This window comes from Salvelinus alpinus, chromosome 1 (genome assembly GCF_045679555.1).
Source record: "Salvelinus alpinus chromosome 1, SLU_Salpinus.1, whole genome shotgun sequence".
Classification (NCBI taxonomy): Eukaryota; Metazoa; Chordata; class Actinopteri; order Salmoniformes; family Salmonidae; genus Salvelinus; species Salvelinus alpinus.
In genome coordinates, this window is record NC_092086.1 from 22,878,149 (window position 1) to 22,899,548 (window position 21,400).

General features: G+C 42.3%; 1 protein-coding gene across 2 annotated transcripts in view; it reads left to right on the forward strand.

Moving 5' to 3' along the window:
• The first annotated feature begins 10,980 nt into the window (after nucleotides 1–10,980).
• Nucleotides 10,981–21,400, forward strand: part of LOC139571468 (ethanolamine-phosphate cytidylyltransferase-like) — a 34,771-nt gene continuing 24,351 nt past the window's right edge. For both annotated transcript variants that reach the window (XM_071394378.1, XM_071394387.1), the window contains exon 1: nucleotides 10,981–11,346. In XM_071394378.1, the coding sequence (XP_071250479.1) occupies nucleotides 11,225–11,346 (122 nt within the window). In that variant the 5' untranslated portion in view covers nucleotides 10,981–11,224. The remainder of the gene's footprint in view (nucleotides 11,347–21,400) is intronic.

A 21,400-nucleotide genomic window follows, 5' to 3' on the forward strand; every position in this document is an offset into this window, starting at 1 on the left:
AATTTAAAGTTTATTTCTCTACCATAAGCTGCCTACAACGTCATTTCAGAGAATTTGGCAGTATGTCCAACCGGCCTCACAACCGCAGAGCACGTGTAACCACGCTAGCCCACGACCTCCACATCCGGCTGCATCGTCCGAGGGGGGTGGGGGGAAATAAAGCCATTTTCTGGGGAAAAATTCATTCGGATTGGCTGGGCCTGGCTCCCCAGTGGGTGAGCCTATGCCCTGCCAGGCCCACCCATGGCTGCACCTCTGCCCAGTCATATGAAATCCATAGATTAGGGCCTAATGAATTTATTTAAATTGACTGATTTCCTTATGTGAACTGTTACTCAGTAAAATGTTTGAAATTGTTGCATGTTGCGTTTATATTTTTGTTCAGTATACATTGAATAATACAAGCTCTTTGAATGTTCTCTCATTGGTATCCACTCACTTATTTTGGTAATGTGCTGCATGACGGATAGCTGCACAAAACATCATCAGTCCAGGCAGTAGACCTCAGAGCAGTACTTCAAGCCCCATGGTGTCTGGTTCTGCTCTTGGGGGTGGTGGTAGCCTTGAGGTTAGAGTGGGTTGCCGGTTCGAATGCCAGTGCAAACCGGAAACATTTTTTAGGTAGGACTGTGGCTGATGCTGTGCTACTCCCTAGCTTGTCGTGTTCGGTGTGTAATGTGTTGGGTACTGTGTCAGCCATACCTATATCATTGCAAATGGATATCATGGAAAATATATATTATTCTATTCTAATGCAGCAGTTAAAAACTATGGACCATTTAGGTTTTCATAATGTGTTGTGTTAATAAAGGCAAGGACAAAGCTATGTATTATTCTATGTGCTTACTAAACACAATATGTTCAAGTAATCATCGTTCTACTGAGTGATAGCATGTGTACAATATATGGTGGAGCTTTGCTCCCTCTGCTGGACAGGGATAGGTAGTGCAGAAAGGGAGATGGGAATTACTGCATGTTGTAGCAGTACCCACTGAGTGTACAACATATTAGGCACTCTTTCCATGACATAAACTGACCAGGTGAAAGCTATGATCCCTTATTGATGTCACTAGTTAAATCCACTACAATCAGTGTAGATGAAGGGGATGAGACAGGTTAAAGGAGTATTTTTAAGCTTTGAGACAATTGAGACATGTATTGTGTATGTGTGCTGTTTAGAGGGTGAATGAGCAAGACAAAATATTTAAGTGCCTTTGAACTGGCTATGGTAGTAGGTGCCAGGCACATCAGTTTGTGTCAAGAACTGCCATGCTGCTGCTGTTTTTCACGCTCAACAGTTTCCCATGCGTACCAAGAATTGTTAACCATCCAAAGGACATCAAGCCAACTTGACACAACTGTGGGAGGCATTGGAGTCAACATGGGCCCTGTGGAACGTGTTTAACACCTTGTAGAGTGCTCTGATGAACGCGTTTAACACCTTGTAGAGTGCTCTGATGAACGCGTTTAACACCTTGTAGAGTGCTCTGATGAATTGAGGCTGTTCTGAGGGCAAAAGGAGGGGGTTGCAACTCAATATTAGGAAGGTGTTCCTAATGTTTATTATACTCAGTGTATAACACTGTATAACTGTATAACACTGAGTATACTGCAGGGAAACTTAAATCAGTTCTATCAACATGTTAAATGTGCAAACAGAGGGAAAAGAATTCTAGATCACCTGTACTACACACACAGAGACACGTACAAAGCTCTCCCTCGCCCTCCACTTGGTAAATCCGACTACAACTCTATCCTCCTGATTCCTGCTTACAAGAAAAATTAAAGCAGGAAGCACCAGTGACTCGGTCTATAAAAAAGTGGTCAGATGAAGCAGATGCTAAACTACAGGACTGTTTTGCTATCACAGACTGGAACATGTTCCGGGATTCTTCCGATGGCATTGAGGAGTACACCACTGGCTTTATCAATAAGTGCATCGAGGACGTCGTCCCCACAGTGACTGTACGTACATACCCCAACCAGAAGCCATGGATTACAGGCAACATTCGCACTGAGCTAAAGGGTAGAGCTGCCGCTTTCAAGGTGCGGGACTCTAACCCGGAAACTTAAAAGAAATCCTGCTATGCCCTGCGACGAACCATCAAACAGGCAAAGTGTCAATACAGGGCTAAGATTGAATCATACTACACCGGCTCCGACACTCGTCTTATGTGGCAGGGCTTCCAAACTATTACAGACTACAAAGGGAAGCACAGCCGCGAGCTGCCCAGTGACACGAGCCTACCAGATTAGCTAAATCACTTCTATGCTCGCTTCGAGTTAAGCAACACTGAGGCATGCATGAGAGCATCAGCTGTTCCGAACAACTGTGTGATCACGATCTCCGTAGCCGACGTGAGTAAGACCTTTAAACAGGTCAACATACGCAAGGCTGCGGGGCCAGACGGATTACCAGGACGTGTGCTCCGGGCATGTGCTGACCAACTGGCAGGTGTCTTCACTGACATTTTCAACATGTCCTTGATTGAGTCTGTAATACCAACATGTTTCAAGCAGACCACCATAGTCCCTGTGCCCAAGAACACAAAGGCAACCTGCCTAAATGACTACAGACCCATAGCACTCACGTCCGTAGCCATGAAGTGCTTTGAAAGGTTGGTAATGGCTCACATCATCACCATTATCCCAGAAACCCTAGACCCACTCCAATTTGCATACCGCCCAAACAGATCCACAGATGATGCAATCTCTATTGCACTCCACCACTGCCCTTTCCCACCTGGACAAAAGGAACCCTTATGTGAGAATGCGATTCATTGACACAGCGTTCAACACCACAGTACCCTCAAAGCTCATCACTAAACTAAGGATCCTGGGACTAAACACCTCCCTCTGCAACTGGATCCTGGACTTCCTGACGGACCGCCCCCAGGTGGTGAGGGTAGGTAGCAACACATCTGTCACGCTGATCCTCAACACTGGAGCCCCACAGGGGTGTGTGCTCAGTCCCTTCCTGTACTCCCTATTCACCCACGACTGCATGGCCAGGCATGACTCCAACACCGTCATTAAGTTTGCAGACTACACAACAGTGGTAGGCCTGATCACCGACAACGACGAGACAGCCTATAGGGAGGAGGTCAGAGACCTGGCTGGGTGGTGCCAGAATAACAACCTATCCCTCAACATAACCAAGACTAAGGAGATGATTGTGGACTACAGGAAAAGGAGGACCGAGCACGCCCCCATTCTCATCGACGGGGCTGTAGTAGAGCAGGTTGAGAACTTCAAGTTCCTTGGTGTTCACATCAACAATAAACTAGAATGGTCCAAACACACCAAGACAGTCGTGAAGAGGGCACGACAAAGCCTATTCCCCCTCAGGAAACGAAAAAGATTTGGCATGGGTCCTGAGATCCTCAAAAGGTTCTACAGCTGCAACATCGAGAGCATCCTGACTGGTTGCATCACTGCCTGGTACGACAATTGCTAGGCCTCCGACCGCAAGGCACTACAGAGGGTAGTGTGAACGGCCCAGTACATCACTGGGGCTAAGCTGCCTGCCATCCAGGACCTCTACACCAGGCGGTGTCAGAGGAAGGCCCTAAAAATTGTCAAAGACCCCAGCCATCCCAGTCATAGAATGTTCTCTCTACTACCGCTACCGGAGTGCCAAGTCTAGGACAAAAAGGATTCTCAAAAGTTTTTACCCCCAAGCCATAAGACTCCTGAACAGGTAATGAAATGGCTACCCGGACTATCTGCATTGTGTGCCCCCCCCCCCACGCTGCTGCTACTCTGTTTATAATATATGCATAGTCACTTTAACTATACATTCATTTACATACTACCTCAATTGGGCCGACCAACCAGTGCTCCCGCACATTGGCTAACCGGGCTGTCTGCATTGTGTCCCGCCACCCGCCACCCACCACCTGCCAACCCCTCTTTTACGCTACTGCTACTCTCTGTTTATCATATACGCATTGTCACTTTAACCATATCTACATGTACACAGCCTGATTAACCGGTGTCTGTATGTAGCCTTGCTACTTTTATAGCCTCGCTACTGTATATAGCCTGTCTTTTTACTGTTGTTTTATTTCTTTACTTACCTATTGGTCACCTAATACCTTTTTTTGCACTATTGGTTAGAGCCTGTAAGTAATCATTTCACTGTAAGATTGTATTCGGCGCACAAATAGGCAAATAAACTTTGATTTGATTTAACAGGTTTTTACCCAAGATGGCGGCACCACATGACCCAGCAGGAGGTACGGTAGAGGAATCCCCTGCTTGTGTCCACATCACCCAGAATGGACTGTGGTGTATTAACTAGAAACATGGTGGGCTGGGCCCTGGGGTGTATTCACTAGGTACCAAATTATATATTTTTTTGCTGAACAGGGAGGGACTATCTTTAATTTGTCCAATAAGACACGTTTTTACTTTGCAAAAACGTTTTGCTACACACTGTAGCAAAATTATCACTTGTTTTGTTGCAAATCCTCACTTGTTTAGTTGTGAATACACCATGCATTAGAAAATGAAAAGCATCCCCATCCGGGCTTAGAAACTAATAGAGAGAAACAGGCTATTGAATTGTCTATTGACCTGTCGTTATGCCCTTGAGCAAGGCACTCACCCCTAAACTGCTCTCCAGCCAGGGGCGCTGCTCCTTGGCTGACCCTGTGCCTCTCAACGTGTGTGTATTTCCAGGTTGGGCGGGGGACATTTAAGTATCCATTCTATATGTGTATATTGTATTCTATTCTGTGTCTATTCTATTCTACAGGTATATGTGTATATTCTATTGTATATGTGTATATTCTATTCTATATATGTATATTCTATAGGTGTATATTCTATTCTATTCTACAGGTATATGTGTATATTCTATTCTATATTTGTATATTCTATACGTGTATATTCTATTCTATTCTATACGTGTATACTATGTTTTATTCTATAAGTGTATATTCTATATGTGTATATTCTATATGTGTATATTCTGTTCTACACGTGTATATTCTATTCTATATGTGTATACTCTATTTTACTCTATATGTGTATATTCTATTTTATTCTATATGTGTATATACAATTCTATATGTGTATATTCTATTCTATACGTGTATATTCTATTCTGTACGTGTATATTCTATTTCATTATATACGTGTAGATTTGATTCTATTCTACAGGTATATGTGTATATTCTATTTTATTCTATATGTGTACATTTTATTCTAAACATGTATATTCTATTCTATATGTGTATATTCTATTTCTATTCTATACATGTATATTCTATTCTATATGTGCATATTCTATTTTACTCTATATGTGTATATTCTATTTTATTCTATATGTGTATATACTATTCTATATGTGTATATTCTATTCTATACGTGTATATTCTATTCTGTACGTGTATATTCTATTTCATTATATACGTGTAGATTTGATTCTATTCTACAGGTATATGTGTATATTCTATTTTATTCTATATGTGTACATTTTATTCTAAACGTGTATATTCTATTCTATATGTGTATATTCTATTTCTATTCTATACATGTATATTCTATTCTATATGTGCATATTCTATTTTACTCTATATGTGTATATTCTATTTTATTCTATATGTGTATATACTATTCTATATGTGTATATTCTATTTCATTATATACGTGTAGATTTTATTCTATTCTACAGGTATATGTGTATATTCTATTTTATTCTATATGTGTACATTTTATTCTAAACGTGTATATTCTATTCTATATGTGTATATTCTATTTCTATTCTATTCCAGTTGAAGTGGGATGCAGAGGATTCGTGGCCTCTTCCACCATCAGGTTGCTGAAAGAACTTGGAATCCATGGACAGGCTCTGCGGCAGACCGTCAGAGCAGTTTCTCAAGCAGCTGAAAGAGGCAGCCAGTGGATCTGGATCAAACGGAAGGACCCTTGCTGGGCTATAATTTCATGACCCCCCACCCCCACCTGAGAACCCAATTCAGATCCCTCCAACTTGAGGAGGGCATATGAGGTATGCGGTCAGCTGTAGGGCTGGCTCAGGGAAGAGGACGCCCCTGCCTTGCATGGTCCCGTGGGAAATCTTAATTGGGCATGGGACACAAGCTAAGGCTTGATCACCCTTTAGCTGGCCACCTTTGATGAGGGTGTTTAGTGATTAAAGGCCGAAACACCCACTGATTCGAAGGCACACTACTGAGGATGTGTCCCAAAATTGACATCTTAACCCAGTCTAAGAAATAAACCTCCCATGCCACTCTGTCAACATCACGGCAAATCTCATGTGAGTGCATACCATCTATTGGCACAATGGACAGTTTTAACATCTCGTCCCGTGTTTTATGATTCTATACATGTATATTCTATTCTATATGTGCATATTCTATTTTATTCTATATGTGTATATTCTATTCTATACGTGTACAGTTGAAGTTGGAAGTTTACATACACCTTTGCCAAATACATTTAAACTCAGTTTTTCACAATTCCTGACATTTAAACCTAGTAAAAATTGCCTGTCTTAGGTCAGTTAGGATCACCACTTTATTTTAAGAATGTGAAATGTCAGAATAATAGTAGAGAGTGATTTATTTCAGCTTTATTTCTTTCATCACATTCCCAGTGGGTCAGAAGTTTACATACACTCAATTAGTATTTGGTATCATTGCCTTTAAATTGTTTAACTTGGGTCAAACGTTTCGGGTAGCCTTCCACAAGCTTCCCACAATAAGTTGGGTGAATTTTGGCCCATTCCTCCTGACAGAGCTGATGTAACTGAGTCAGGTTTCTAGGCCTCCTTGCTTGCACACGCTTTTTCAGTTCTGCCGAAAATGTTCTATAGGATTGAGTTCAGGGCTTTGTGATGGCCACTCCAATACCTTGACTTTGTTGTCCTTAAGCCATTTTGCCACAACTTTGGAAGTATGCTTGGGGTCATTGTCCATTTGGAAGACCCATTTGCGACCTAGCTTTAACTTCCTGACTGATGTCTTGAGATGTTCCTTTAATATATCCACAGAATTTTCCTACCTCATGATGCCATCTATTTTGTGAAGTGCACCAGTCCCTCCTGCAGCAAATCAACCCCACAACATGATGCTGCCACCCCTGTGCTTCACGGTTGGGATGGTGTTCTTTGGCTTGCAAGCATCCACCTTTTTCCTCCAACATAACGATGGTCATTATGGCCAAACAGTTCTATTTTTGTTTCATCAGACCAGAGGATATTTCTCCAAAAAGTACAATCTTTGTCCCCATGTGCAGTTGTAAACCGTAGTCTGGCTTTTTTATGCCGGTTTTGGAGCAGTGGCTTCTTCCTTGCTGAGCGGCCTTTCAGGTTATGTCGATATAGGACTCGTTTTACTGTGGACATAGATACTTTTTCACCTGTTTCCTCCAGCATCTTCACAAGGTCCTTTGCTGTTGTTCTGGGATTGATTTGCACTTTTCGCACCAAAGTACGTTCATCTCTAGGAGACAGAACACGTCTTCTTCCTGAGTGGTATGACGGCTGCGTGGTCCCATGGTGTTTATACTTGCGTACTATTGTTTGTACAGATGAACGTGGTACCTTCAGGCGTTTGACTTGTGGAGGTCCACAATTTTTTTCTGAGGTCTTGGCTGATTTCTTTTGATTTTCCCATGATGTCAAGCAAAGAGGCACTGAGTTTGAAGGTAGGCCTTGAAATCCATCCACAGGTACACCACCAATTGACTCAAATTATGTCAATTAGCCTATCAGAAGCTTCTAAAGCCATGACTTCATTTTCTGAAATTTTCCAAGCTGTTTAAAGGCACAGTCAACTTAGTGTATGTAAACTTCTGACCCACTGGAATTGTGACACAGTGAATTATAAGTGAAATAATCTGTCTGTAAAAAATTACTTATGTCATGCACAAAGTCTATGTCCTAACCGACTTGCCAAAACTATAGTTTGTCAACAAGAAATTTGTGGAGTGGTTGAAAAACGAGTTTTAATGACTCCAACTTAAGTGTACAGTGGGGAGAACAAGTATTTGATACACTGCCGATTTTGCAGGTTTTCCTACTTACAAAGCATGTCGAGGTCTGTAATTTTTACCATAGGTACACTTCAACTGTGAGAGACGGAATCTAAAACAAAAATCCAGAAAATCACATTGTATGATTTTTAAGTAATTAATTTGCATTTTATTGCATGACATAAGTATTTGATACATCAGAAAAGCAGAACTTAATATTTGGTACAGAAACCTTTGTTTGCAATTACAGAGATCATACGTTTCCTGTAGTTCTTGACCAGGTTTGCACACACTGCAGCAGGGATTTTGGCCCACTCCTCCATACAGACTTTCTCCAGGTCCTTCAGGTTTCGGGGCTGTCGCTGGGCAATACGGACTTTCAGCTCCCTCCAAAGATTTTCTATTGGGTTCAGGTCTGGAGACTGGCTAGGCCACTCCAGGACCTTGAGATGCTTCTTACGGAGCCACTCCTTAGTTGCCCTGGCTGTGTGTTTCGGGTCGTTGTCATGCTGGAAGACCCAGCCACGACCCATCTTCAATGCTCTTACTGAGGGAAGGAGGTTGTTGGCCAAGATCTCGCGATACATGGCCCCATCCATCCTCCCCTCAATACGGTGCAGTCGTCCTGTCCCCTTTGCAGAAAAGCATCCCCAAAGAATGATGTTTCCACCGCCATGCTTCACGGTTGGGATGGTGTTCTTGGGGTTGTACTCATCCTTCTTCTTCCTCCAAACACGGCGAGTGGAGTTTAGACCAAAAAGCTCTATTTTTGTCTCATCAGACCACGTGACCTTCTCCCATTCCTCCTCTGGATCATCCAGATGGTCATTGGCAAACTTCAGACGGGCCTGGACATGCGCTGGCTTGATCAGGGGGACATTGCGTGCGCTGCAGGATTTTAATCCATGACGGCGTAGTGTGTTACTAATGGTTTTCTTTGAGACTGTGGTCCCAGCTCTCTTCAGGTCATTGACCAGGTCCTGCCGTGTAGTTCTGGGCTGATCCCTCACCTTCCTCATGATCATTGATGTCCCAAGAGGTGAGATCTTGCATGGAGCCCCAGACCGAGGGTGATTGACCGTCATCTTGAACTTCTTCCATTTTCTAATAATTGCGCCAACAGTTGTTGCCTTCTCACCAAGCTGATTGCCTATTGTCCTGTAGCCCATCCCAGCCTTGTGCAGGTCTACAATTTTATCCCTGATGTCCTTACACAGCTCTCTGGTCTTGGCCATTGTGGAGAGGTTGGAGTCTGTTTGATTGAGTGTGTGGACAGGTGTCTTTTTATACAGGTAACGAGTTCAAACAGGTACAGTTAATACAGGTAATGAGTGGAGAACAGGAGGGCTTCTTAAAGAAAAACGAACAGGTCTGTGAGAGCCGGAATTCTTACTGGTTGGTAGGTGATCAAATACTTATGTCATGCAATAAAATGCAAATTAATTACTTAAAAATCATACAATGTGATTTTCTGAATTTTTGTTTTAGATTCCGTCTCTCACAGTTGAAGTGTACCTATGATAAAAATTACAGACCTCTACATGCTTTATAAGTAGGAAAACCTGCAAAATCGGCAGTGTATCAAATACTTGTTCTCCCCACTGTATGTAAACTTCCGACTTCAACTGTATATTCTATATGTGTATATTCCATTCTATACGTGTATATTATATTCTGTGTGTGTATATTCTATTCTATATTTGTATATTCTATTCTATATGTGTATATTCTATTCTATACTTGTATATTCTATTCTATATGTGTATATTCTATTTCACTCTAAATGTGTATATTCTATTTTATTCTATATATGTATATTCTATTCTATATGTGTATATTCTATTTTACAGATATATGTGTATATTCTATTTTACTCTATATGTGTATCTCTATTTGATTCTATATGTGTATGTACTATTCTACATGTGTATATTCTATTCTATAAGTGTATATTCTATATGTGTATATTCTATTCTATACGTGTATATTATTTTTATTCTACATATGTATATTCTATTCTATATGTTTATTCTATTCTATATGTGTACATTCTATTCTATACGTATATATTATATTCTGTATGTGTATATTCTATTCTATATGTGTATATTCTATTCTATACGTGCATATTCTATTCTATACGTGTATATTCTATTTTATTATTTATTTATATATTTTCTTCTATTCTACAGGTATATGTGTAGATTCTAGTCTATTCTATATGTGTATATTCTATTCTATATATGTATATTCTATAGGTGTATATTATATTCTACAGGTATATGTGTATGTTCTATTCTGTAGTTGTATATTCTATTCTATATGTGTATATTCTATTCTATTCTATAAGTGTATATTCTATTCTATATGTATATATTCTATTCTATGTGTGTATTTTCTACTCTATACATGTATATTCCATTTTATTCTATATGTGTATATTCTATTTTATTCCATATGTTTATATTCTATTATATATGTTTATATTCTATACTATATTCTACGGATATATGTGTATTTTCTATTCTATAGGTGTATATTCTATTTTATTCTATACATGTATATTCTGTTCTTTATTTATTTTAAGTGTTTATTATATTCTATACGTGTATATTATATTCTATACGTGTATATTATATTCTATACGTGACTTTTCTATTCTACATGTGTCTATTCTATTGTATATATGTTGGTTATATTCTATTCTAAGGGACTTGCAGGCTCTGGGACCTGCTATTTGATGGATTGTGGATGTAGCCTATTGTAGCCTATATGTTAAAGAATGAACGTGAAGAACAGGGACCAGATGTCCTCTTCTATTTCATTTTAGTTTCACACTGTAACTATATTCTTAATGTGTATACACATGGTTAGCCTTACGTGTGAATCCAGATCTAATCACATGACAGTGGAGCATGCCTCTATTATGTAACAATATGTCGGCTATCCTCTAGCAGTCATCGTACGATTCAATGCCATGTGACGCCACTTCCCCGGGATAGGAGGCGTTGTCCCACGGTTCTGCTGCTCAGGCGTCACTTCTATGCAGAAACCGGCTATCATACAAAGGGACATACACTAGATAAAGCCTATACATAAAATCGAACGGTGCAGGTATATTTGTGTCTTCGTTCGTGCTATTACTAGGGGTTGCTTGTCCAGGATATAGGCTACGTTGAAATATCATATATAATATCATCGTAGTCTTTTCGTGCACAAAATGATCAAGAACGGACATCACCCAATGAACACAACAGGGAAAGATGCAGGGACGAACCTCGGCGCTACAGCTTGCAGTCCGGAGAAGAGAAGACGAACCATCCGGGTGTGGTGTGACGGGTGGTGAGTGATACAGAATAACATTACAGTGACAGCTAGATATAAGGCCTGTGTTGCTACATTGTTGCCCTGAGCATGCATACAATTAAATGAGGCATGCCCACCTCTATGATACTTACACAAATATAGTATATTTCAAAGATGGTATATTTGAATGTGGGGAAAACGTAGCATCATTTCACCATGTATCTGATGTCCAGTGAACTGTCCATAGCCAATGCACTTCTTAGAAATACTGCCATAAACAGCAGCGCATGCTTGTTCCATTCCGTCGGTATCCCGCCTGTCAAAACAGAAAGGTGTTTCAATAGGCTGCCGCATCACATGCCAGGTATGTTTACCTTCCAGTCTTACTCTCCGTAATGGCAACATGCCACCAGGGTATTCACTTTGCATGTTATTCGAGCGATAGGGTAGGCTATGCACGGCGACCGTAGCCTAGGCAAACTGCATTCACGCATAGTGTGCATACAAGTGGAGAAGGGTGCAATTGTTCCCGGCAATTCGGGGTGTTCCTGCATGTGGACATTCCTGCATCGGCAGGAACCCCTCTTTATACTTATATAGGTAAATGTTTAAGTTAGGGAGAGGCAGGAGGTAGGGGTGCTCCAGTACAGTTGGTGGCGTTAATGCACAATAACTTTGGTTGCCAGCCACCAATAAACGCCACAGAAGAAGGGGTGGGGTGACAACGGTAGCTACACCGGTAGACAGTGTCCTTCACCCCTTGCCTGACAGGCACTGTTTTCCCGCAGTTCAGGTAACGACGGCGAGGGCAGGTGTTCAGCAGGTGGGAGATAAGTACACCGTGTGCTAGCTTAGCCAGCTAGTCCTAAGGAGGACTCCCTTACACAGCAGGAGGACTCTGTTACACAATCAGAATGAGTTTTTCACCACAAAAGGGCTTTATTACAGACATAAATACTCCTCAGTTTCATCAGCTGTCTGGGTGGCTGCTCTCAGATGATCCCGCAGGTGAAGAAGCCGGATGTGGAGGTCTTGGGCTGGTGTGGTTACACGTGGTCTGTGGTGATGAGGCCGTTTAGACATACTTCCAAATTCTCTAAAACCTCATTGGAGGCGGCTTATGGTAGAGAAATTAACATACATTTCTCTGGCAACAACTCTGGTGGACATTCCTGTAGTCAGCATGCCAATTGCACGCTCCCTCAAACTTGAGACATCTGTGGCATTGTGTTATGTGACAAAGCTGCGCATTTTAGAGTGGCCTTTTATTGTCCCCAGCATAAGGTAATGATCATGAGCATGAGCATGTGTAATGTGTAATGATCATGCTGTTTGATAAGCTTCTTGATATGCCACACCTGTCAGGTGGGTAGATTATCTTGGTAAAGGAGAAATGTTCACTAACAGGGATGTAAACAAATTTGTGCACAAAAAATCTGGGATCTTTTATTTTAGCTCATGAAACATGGGACCAACACTACATGTTGAATTTATATTTTTGTTCAGAATATCAAGCTAGCTAGTACATGGTGTTGCCCTAGTTTCCAATCTGCTGTGCTAGTGGGGAGGCTTGGGCGACCGGTAGATAGTGTCCTTCGCCCCCGCCTGCCGAGCACGTTTTTTTCTCCGGTACACAGCAGGCGGGGTCGACACCATGTGCTAGCTAACTAGAAAGCTAGCACACGGTGTTGCTAACTAGTTATTTAACTAGCACACAGTGTTGCTAACTAGTACACGGTGTTGCTAACTAGTTATTTATCTAGCACACAGTGTTGCTAACTAGTTATTTAACTAGCACACGGTGTTGCTAACTAGTTATTTAACTAGCACACAGTGTTGCCCTAGCCTCCCGGCGTTCATGCAGGAACCAATAGGGTGCTCGAAAAGGGGCGTTCATGCAGGAATGAATGGGATGCTCGATGGGGGGATGTTCATGAAGGAACCAGTGGGATGCTTGAGGGGGAACACACACATGCAGGAACGCCCCGAATTGCGGGTTGCAGTTGAACACTATTGTACAAGTGTACAACTTGACTCTACTCGTTTTGCTGTGGATTTCGGATATTTGATCTAGAATTACCTGTAGATTCCTGTACACAGTGCACGGAATACCACCTAAATACCACCAAAAGTCCGGTAATTCAAGACAGGAAGAGGGACCTCTGAGATAATACCCAGTGTCAACAGTCCACATTCCTTCCAACACACTTCAGAGTACAGTGTCAGCACTCAGGTCTTCAACATCTGTCCCTCTCTCCAGGAACAAGGGCGTTTGTTGCATGCTATATTTCTTTGCATGTTTGTATTTTGTTGCACGGAATTCATAGTTTTCACAAAATACAGCATGTTACAAACAGCACCCCATAGGCCTGCACTATAACTCGCTCCACCTCCCTGACACCCACTGTGTTGTGCTGTAGGCGTATAGACCACAGTCCCCTCTTCCTCAGTGTTGTAACCTGCTTATGAAGCAGCCGAGCGTACGGGCAGCAGAAACACTAACAGGCCTGCCATTGTTCCGTGGTCAGAGTTTGTTTCAAAACGGAGTGGTAGTGTGTGGAAACTAAACAGTGACATTGTCGAGTGTTTCTGCCATGAGAAACACCGTCACACACAACCTCCCCCTGGGGCAGAGTCAGCAGCTATAGGACATGCACCTGACCCACGTCGCGAACGTAGGAAACAAACACGCTTTGAATTGATGCGCGTGAAGATCTGCATTACGGCGGCTTTCTCTGGGAGAATTCCAGTCATTTTGGTGCAGCCACCTAGCCGTGGTTAGATGGAATGTTGCAGAATGTTTCGGATGCCAGAATATTAATGGGTGGGGTGAGTTCCCAAAGGGAGCCTGTGTCAACAGAGCTCATTTCACTAACCCTTCTAACCCCTCGGCCCACACCTGCCATGAAAGTTCATGCCCTGCGGACTCACTCGTCTGTCCTCACTAAATACAGTACATTGTTTGGCCATACTTTGCAGCAGCATCACCATATTCTTGTTGACATCTAGCACCATCAGCATCAGCTGTAGCAGGCCCTAGGAGCGGCACTGGGCAGATTGACTCAGGAAAGGAAATATATATTTTTGGTCTGTCTGTGAGACTTTAGGCTAGATTCTGTCAGATCTGCGCTAGCCAAGACCCACACGGCGCTTGTGTTGGCAGTGTTGGAAGTGAGAGCTGTCAAATCCACAAGTGGCATTATACCTAAAGCGGACATTGCCATTGGCTGCATGGAGTCGCATTAAGAGAAATCCCAACTTGTTTAGAAGTTTGAGCACTGGAATGTGAGCTGTAATCTGCCCCTCTATTAGGCTGATAGAAATCCTCATCATTTTGCTTTGTGAATTTCAATTTGATTGTAATTTTTCCGAAATAGCCTACACTTACTCATTCTGAACTTCTAACGCGAGTGGGAGGGGTGTGGCTTTGTGACAATGACCACGCGAGCAGACACTCTGCTTTGACGGCTCTAATGCAGTTACACCTCCGACACCGCCAAAACATCAGCTATGCGGTTAACTAGTTAACGCTTGATCTGATTGAATCTAGCCTTAAATCTGCTAAACTATAAATTGTTGGAGTGTCACTTGTTAGTGTCAGTGAGACCTTATCTGTTTGACTATCTATCCGGACTAGCTATTGTAGGTTAGCTAAATTCAGTGAACTTTCAATAAATTCTCTGGTTTTCCCGAAGTCCCTGTTGGAGGATTCACGGAATCAGGAGGGAATAAGCAGGAAATCCGGAATTCAAACAGGATTTCTGGAAAACCAGGGAATTTATTTTGCAACCCTAATCTAGACACTGTCCTGCCTTTAGGGTTGAAGTTTGAGACAGTCTGTTCTTAATTGGTTTCCAGTGACAGAAGGTAGCCAGGGTCCAAGTTAGCAACATCGTCAACTGAGCTCTAAAGTCCACTGACACTCCTCACTCAGGCTTTCACATAGCTGCTGCCAGGCTGTGTTGTGTTCATTAGGCAACAATCAGAAGGAAAAAAACATACTGAAACAGGAAGGGACTACCTGGATGCACATTTTCATTTACCGTTGCAAAATGTTTGAAAACGTGTGTGCCCCAATGAAGACGACTCAGAACACAGCCTATAAACATTCAGTTTACAATCTCAGTCAGGTGATGAGTCATTCTGAGGTGATGTCTGTCAGTAAATCCCCAGTAGTAATAATCTCAGTCAGAGGAAGAGTCATTCTGAGGTGATGTCTGTCAGTAAATCTCCAGTAGTAATAATCTCAGTCAGGGGAAGAGTCATTCTGAGATGATGTCTGTCAGTAAATCCCCAGTAGTAATAATCTCAGTCAGGGGAAGAGTCATTCTGAGGTGATGTATGTCAGTAAATCCCCAGTAGTAATAATCTCAGTCAGGGGAAGAGTCATTCTGAGGTGATGTATGTCAGTAAATCCCCAGTAATAATAATCTCAGTCAGAGGAAGAGTCATTCTGAGGTGATGTCTGTCAGTAAATCCCCAGTAGTAATAATCTCAGTCAGAGGAAGAGTCATTCTGAGGTGATGTATGTCAGTAAATCCCCAGTAGTAATAATCTCAGTCAGAGGAAGAGTCATTCTGAGGTGATGTCTGTCAGTAAATCCCCAGTAGTAATAATCTCAGTCAGAGGAAGAGTCATTCTGAGGTGATGTCTGTCAGTAAATCCCCAGTAGTAATAATCTCAGTCAGAGGAAGAGTCATTCTGAGGTGATGTATGTCAGTAAATCCCCAGTAGTAATAATCTCAGTCAGAGGAAGAGTCATTCTGAGGTGATGTCTGTCAGTAAATCCCCAGTAGTAATAATCTCAGTCAGAGGAAGAGTCATTCTGAGGTGATGTCTGTCAGTAAATCCCCAGTAGTAATAATCTCAGTCAGAGGAAGAGTCATTCTGAGGTGATGTATGTCAGTAAATCCCCAGTAGTAATAATCTCAGTCAGGGGAAGAGTCATTCTGAGGTGATGTCTGTCAGTAAATCCCCAGTAGTAATAATCTCAGTCAGGGGAAGAGTCATTCTGAGGTGATGTCTGTCAGTAAATCCCCAGTAGTAATAATCTCAGTCAGGGGAAGAGTCATTCTGAGGTGATGTCTGTCAGTAAATCCCCAGTAGTAATAATCTCAGTCAGGTGAGGAGTCATTCTGAGGTGATGTCTGTCAGTAAATCCCCAGTAGTAATAATCTCAGTCAGGTGAGGAGTCATTCTGAGGTGATGTCTGTCAGTAAATCCCCAGTAGTAATAATCTCAGTCAGGGGAAGAGTCATTCTGAGGTGATGTCTGTCAGTAAATCCCCAGTAGTAATAATCTCAGTCAGAGGAAGAGTCATTCTGAGGTGATGTATGTCAGTAAATCCCCAGTAGTAATAATCTCAGTCAGGGGAAGAGTCATTCTGAGGTGATGTCTGTCAGTAAATCCCCAGTAGTAATAATCTCAGTCAGGGGAAGAGTCATTCTGAGGTGATGTCTGTCAGTAAATCCCCAGTAGTAATAATCTCAGTCAGGGGAAGAGTCATTCTGAGGTGATGTCTGTCAGTAAATCCCCAGTAGTAATAATCTCAGTCAGAGGAAGAGTCATTCTGAGGTGATGTCTGTCAGTAAATCCCCAGTAGTAATAATCTCAGTCAGGGGAAGAGTCATTCTGAGGTGATGTCTGTCAGTATATCCCCAGTAGTAATAATCTCAGTCAGAGGAAGAGTCATTCTGAGGTGATGTCTGTCAGTAAATCCCCAGTAGTAATAATCTCAGTCAGGGGAAGAGTCATTCTGAGGTGATGTCTGGCAGTATATGCCCAGTAGTAATAATCCTAACAGATGTAATGACACCATGGATTATCTTTATGAGAGAGATAGCACAAGAAGCCTTTATAGGCCTGTGTCATGTATCTATGGTACATGGTATATCATGTATAGATAGTATATACAAGCACATTTTAATAACAGCATAGATGATCTTTATGAGAGTGATATCATATGAAGTATTTGTGGTAAATACAAGAGACCATTAGACGCAGGCATCAAACAAAGATTTGACCAACAAGAAAAATGAGAACAAATGTTTGTGCTGTCTTGCTGGAGGGTTGCTAGCCTGACTCTACCATTCTCTACTGGGACCTAGCTGGTGTTATTGTACCACTCTACCATTCTCTACTGGGACCTAGCTGGTGTTATTGTACCACTCTACCATTCTCTACTGGGACCTAGCTGGTGTTATTGTACCACTCTACCATTCTCTACTAGGACCTAGCTGGTGTTATTGTACCACTCTACCATTCTCTACTGGGACCTAGCTGGTGTTATTGTACCACTCTACCATTCTCTACTGGGACCTAGCTGGTGTTATTGTACCACTCTACCATTCTCTACTGGGACCTAGCTGGTGTTATTGTACCACTCTACCATTCTCTACTGGGACCTAGCTGGTGTTATTGTACCACTCTACCATTCTCTACTGGGACCTAGCTGGTGTTATTGTACCACTCTACCATTCTCTACTGGGACCTAGCTGGTGTTATTGTACCACTCTAGCATTCTCTACTGGGACCTAGCTGGTGTTATTGTACCACTCTACCATTCTCTACTGGGACCTAGCTGGTGTTATTGTACCACTCTACCATTCTCTACTGGGACCTAGCTGGTGTTATTGTACCACTCTACCATTCCCTACTAGGACCTAGCTGGTGTTATTGTACCATTCTACCGTTCTCTACTAGGACCTAGCTGGTGTTATTGTACCACTCTACCATTCTCTACTAGGACCTAGCTGGTGTTATTGTACCACTCTACCATTCTCTACTAGGACCTAGCTGGTGTTATTGTACCACTCTACCATTCTCTACTAGGACCTAGCTGGTGTTATTGTACCACTCTACCATTCTCTACTAGGACCTAGCTGGTGTTATTGTACCACTCTACCATTCTCTACTAGGACCTAGCTGGTGTTATTGTACCACTCTACCATTCTCTACTAGGACCTAGCTGGTGTTATTGTACCACTCTACCATTCTCTACTAGGACCTAGCTGGTGTTATTGTACCACTCTACCATTCTCTACTAGGACCTAGCTGGTGTTATTGTACCACTCTACCATTCTCTACTAGGACCTAGTTGGTGTTATTGTACCACTCTACCATTCTCTACTAGGACCTAGCTGGTGTTATTGTACCACTCTACCATTCTCTACTAGGACCTAGCTGGTGTTATTGTACCACTCTACCATTCTCTACTAGGACCTAGCTGGTGTTATTGTACCACTCTACCATTCTCTACTAGGACCTAGCTGGTGTTATTGTACCACTCTACCATTCTCTACTAGGACCTAGCTGGTGTTATTGTACCACTCTACCATTCTCTACTAGGACCTAGCTGGTGTTATTGTACCACTCTACCATTCTCTACTGGGACCTAGCTGGTGTTATTGTACCACTCTACCATTCTCTATTGGGACCTAGCTGGTGTTATTGTATCACTCTACCATTCTCTACTGGGACCTAGCTGGTGTTATTGTATCACTCTACCATTCTCTACTAGGACCTAGCTGGTGTTATTGTACCACTCTACCATTCCCTACTAGGACCTAGCTGGTGTTATTGTCAAACAACTCTTGTGCTATGTGGGTGTCTGTCTGCTAGCTGACCTTGCCACACTACTTAATATTTCATCACGGCCTGGGATCCTCTGGTGATTCCTACCCTGCTAAAAAAAAAACAGGAACAGCATCACCCCAGGCCAGGCCACCTTTCAAGCCACCTAGCGTTCCTGGGTTACACTGTCCAAGGGCAGGCAAGCAGACAGGCAGATAGACAGGCAGATAGACAGGCAGGCAGGGAGACATGGACATCAAGCCTAGGACTGCAGGGCCTCTCTCACAAGCATAGTCTCTTATGTAACCCTTAGTCCTTTGTCTCAGTCTCCTTACACAGACACACACACACACACACACACACACACACACACACACACACACACACACACACACACACACACACACACACACACACACACACACACACACACACACACACACACACACACACACACACACACACACACACACACACACACACACACACACACTTCACTTCTGGCCCGACCAGCCACACTCAGTAGTCACATTAAGCCCCTATTTAGAATAAACATGTGGATTCCATTCCACAGCTCTAACAGACAGTGTGAACAAAACGTCTGAAACAGTCAGGGACGGCTTATGCTGTTCAGTCATCACACACAAAACAATGTCCTTTTGGTCGCGCCATACAACGTGTTCATTTAACATTCAATACCGTTGATAACTGACTTGCCTAGTTAAATAAAGGTTAAATAAATAGACAATAAAAATTGCTTTTTAGAACAGCCACGTGGGAAAGAAAGCTGATAAAAAAGTGATAACATGAAGCGGTCCATCTTGAAAGTTCACTTAAGGGCACAAGGAAGTAGGAACACGAGCAGTCTGCAGTGTATAGTGATACGACCGCGTCACACCATGGTTCAGGGGTTCACTGTGTCATCAGTGCCCCTTAGACAGGCAGGCTACTTAGCAACATGAGATTCTCTTACTGCTCTGGGCTGGACATCTCTAACGCGTGACAGCTCTATTTTGATGACGTTTTATAGCAGCGATAGCAATCAGGTCATGTACAGTAGTTGTAAATGGTTTATGACTGATTTGATCCACTTTTATGACCCGTCAAATTACTACAGTTGATGTACCATTAACACACATTTTATTGACACAATACACTGGCGAAAAGAATTCTCCAGGTTTCAACTTTCTCTCTAATACTTTACTGTAGGCGATGTGCCTTCATGTCAAGTGCCTCTATAACACAGGTTACATGACTACAAATGTGCCATTCCAGTTCCGCTATAACCTGCTGCTGAGGAGACTATGATGTCATTTGCCACATAATGGAAGTTATAGCCCTCAAATTCAACTCAACTTGGAAGCCAGTTCCACTGCTTTTTCCCATTTCCCCCCTCTAACCAGAGACTGATTTAGACCTGGGACACCAGGTGGGTGGAATAATGATCAGGTAGAACAGAACGAGCAGGCTCCAGACCTCGTAGGGTAAGATTTGAATACCCCTAGCGGGGGTAGGGAATGGAATGGGGAAAGGAATAAATCCAAAAGAGGTCACAGGACTAGAGGTCGACCGATTAATTAGGGCCGATTTCAAGTTTTCATAACAATCGGTAATCAGCCTTTTTGGACAGCGATTATGGCCGATTACATCGCAATCCACGAGGAAACAGCGTGGCAAGCTGACCACCTGTTACGCGAGTGCAGCGTCAAAAGGACCTTGTGTCTGCAAGGAACCAAGGTAAGTTGCTAGCTAGTATTAAACTTATTTTATAAAAAACAATCAATCTTCACATAATCACTAGTTAACTACACATGGGTGATGATATTACTAGGTTAACTAACTTGTCCTGCGTTGCATATAATCAATGCGGTGCCTGTTAATTTATCATCGAATCACAGCCTACTTCAACTTCGCCAAACGGGTGAGGATTTAACAAAGGCGCATTGCCGAAGAAAGCACAATTGTTGCACAAATGTACCTAACCATAAACATCAATGCCTTTCTTAAAATCAATACACAGACGTATATTTTTTAAACCTGCATATTTAGTTAAAAGAAATTCATGTTAGCAGGCAATATTAACTAGGGATATTGTGTTACTTCTCTTGCGTTCAGTGCAAGCAGAGTCAGAGTATTTGCAACAGTTTGAGCCGCCTGGCTCGTTGAGAACTGTGAACTAATTTGCCAGAATTTTACATAATTATGATATAACATTGAAGGTTGTGCAATGTAACAGCAATATTTAGACTTAGGGTTGCCACCTGTTCGATAAAATACGGAACGGTTCTGTATTTCACTGAAAGAATAAACGTTTTGTTTTTTAAATGATAGTTCCCAGATTTGACCATATTAATGACCAAAGGCTCGTATTTCTGTGTTTATTATATTATAATTAAGTCTATGATTTGATATTTGATAGAGCAGTCTGACTGAGCCGTGGTAGGCAGAAGCAGGCTCGTAAGCATTCATTCAAACAGCACTTTCCTGCGTTTGCCAGCAGCTCTTAGCAACGCTTGAA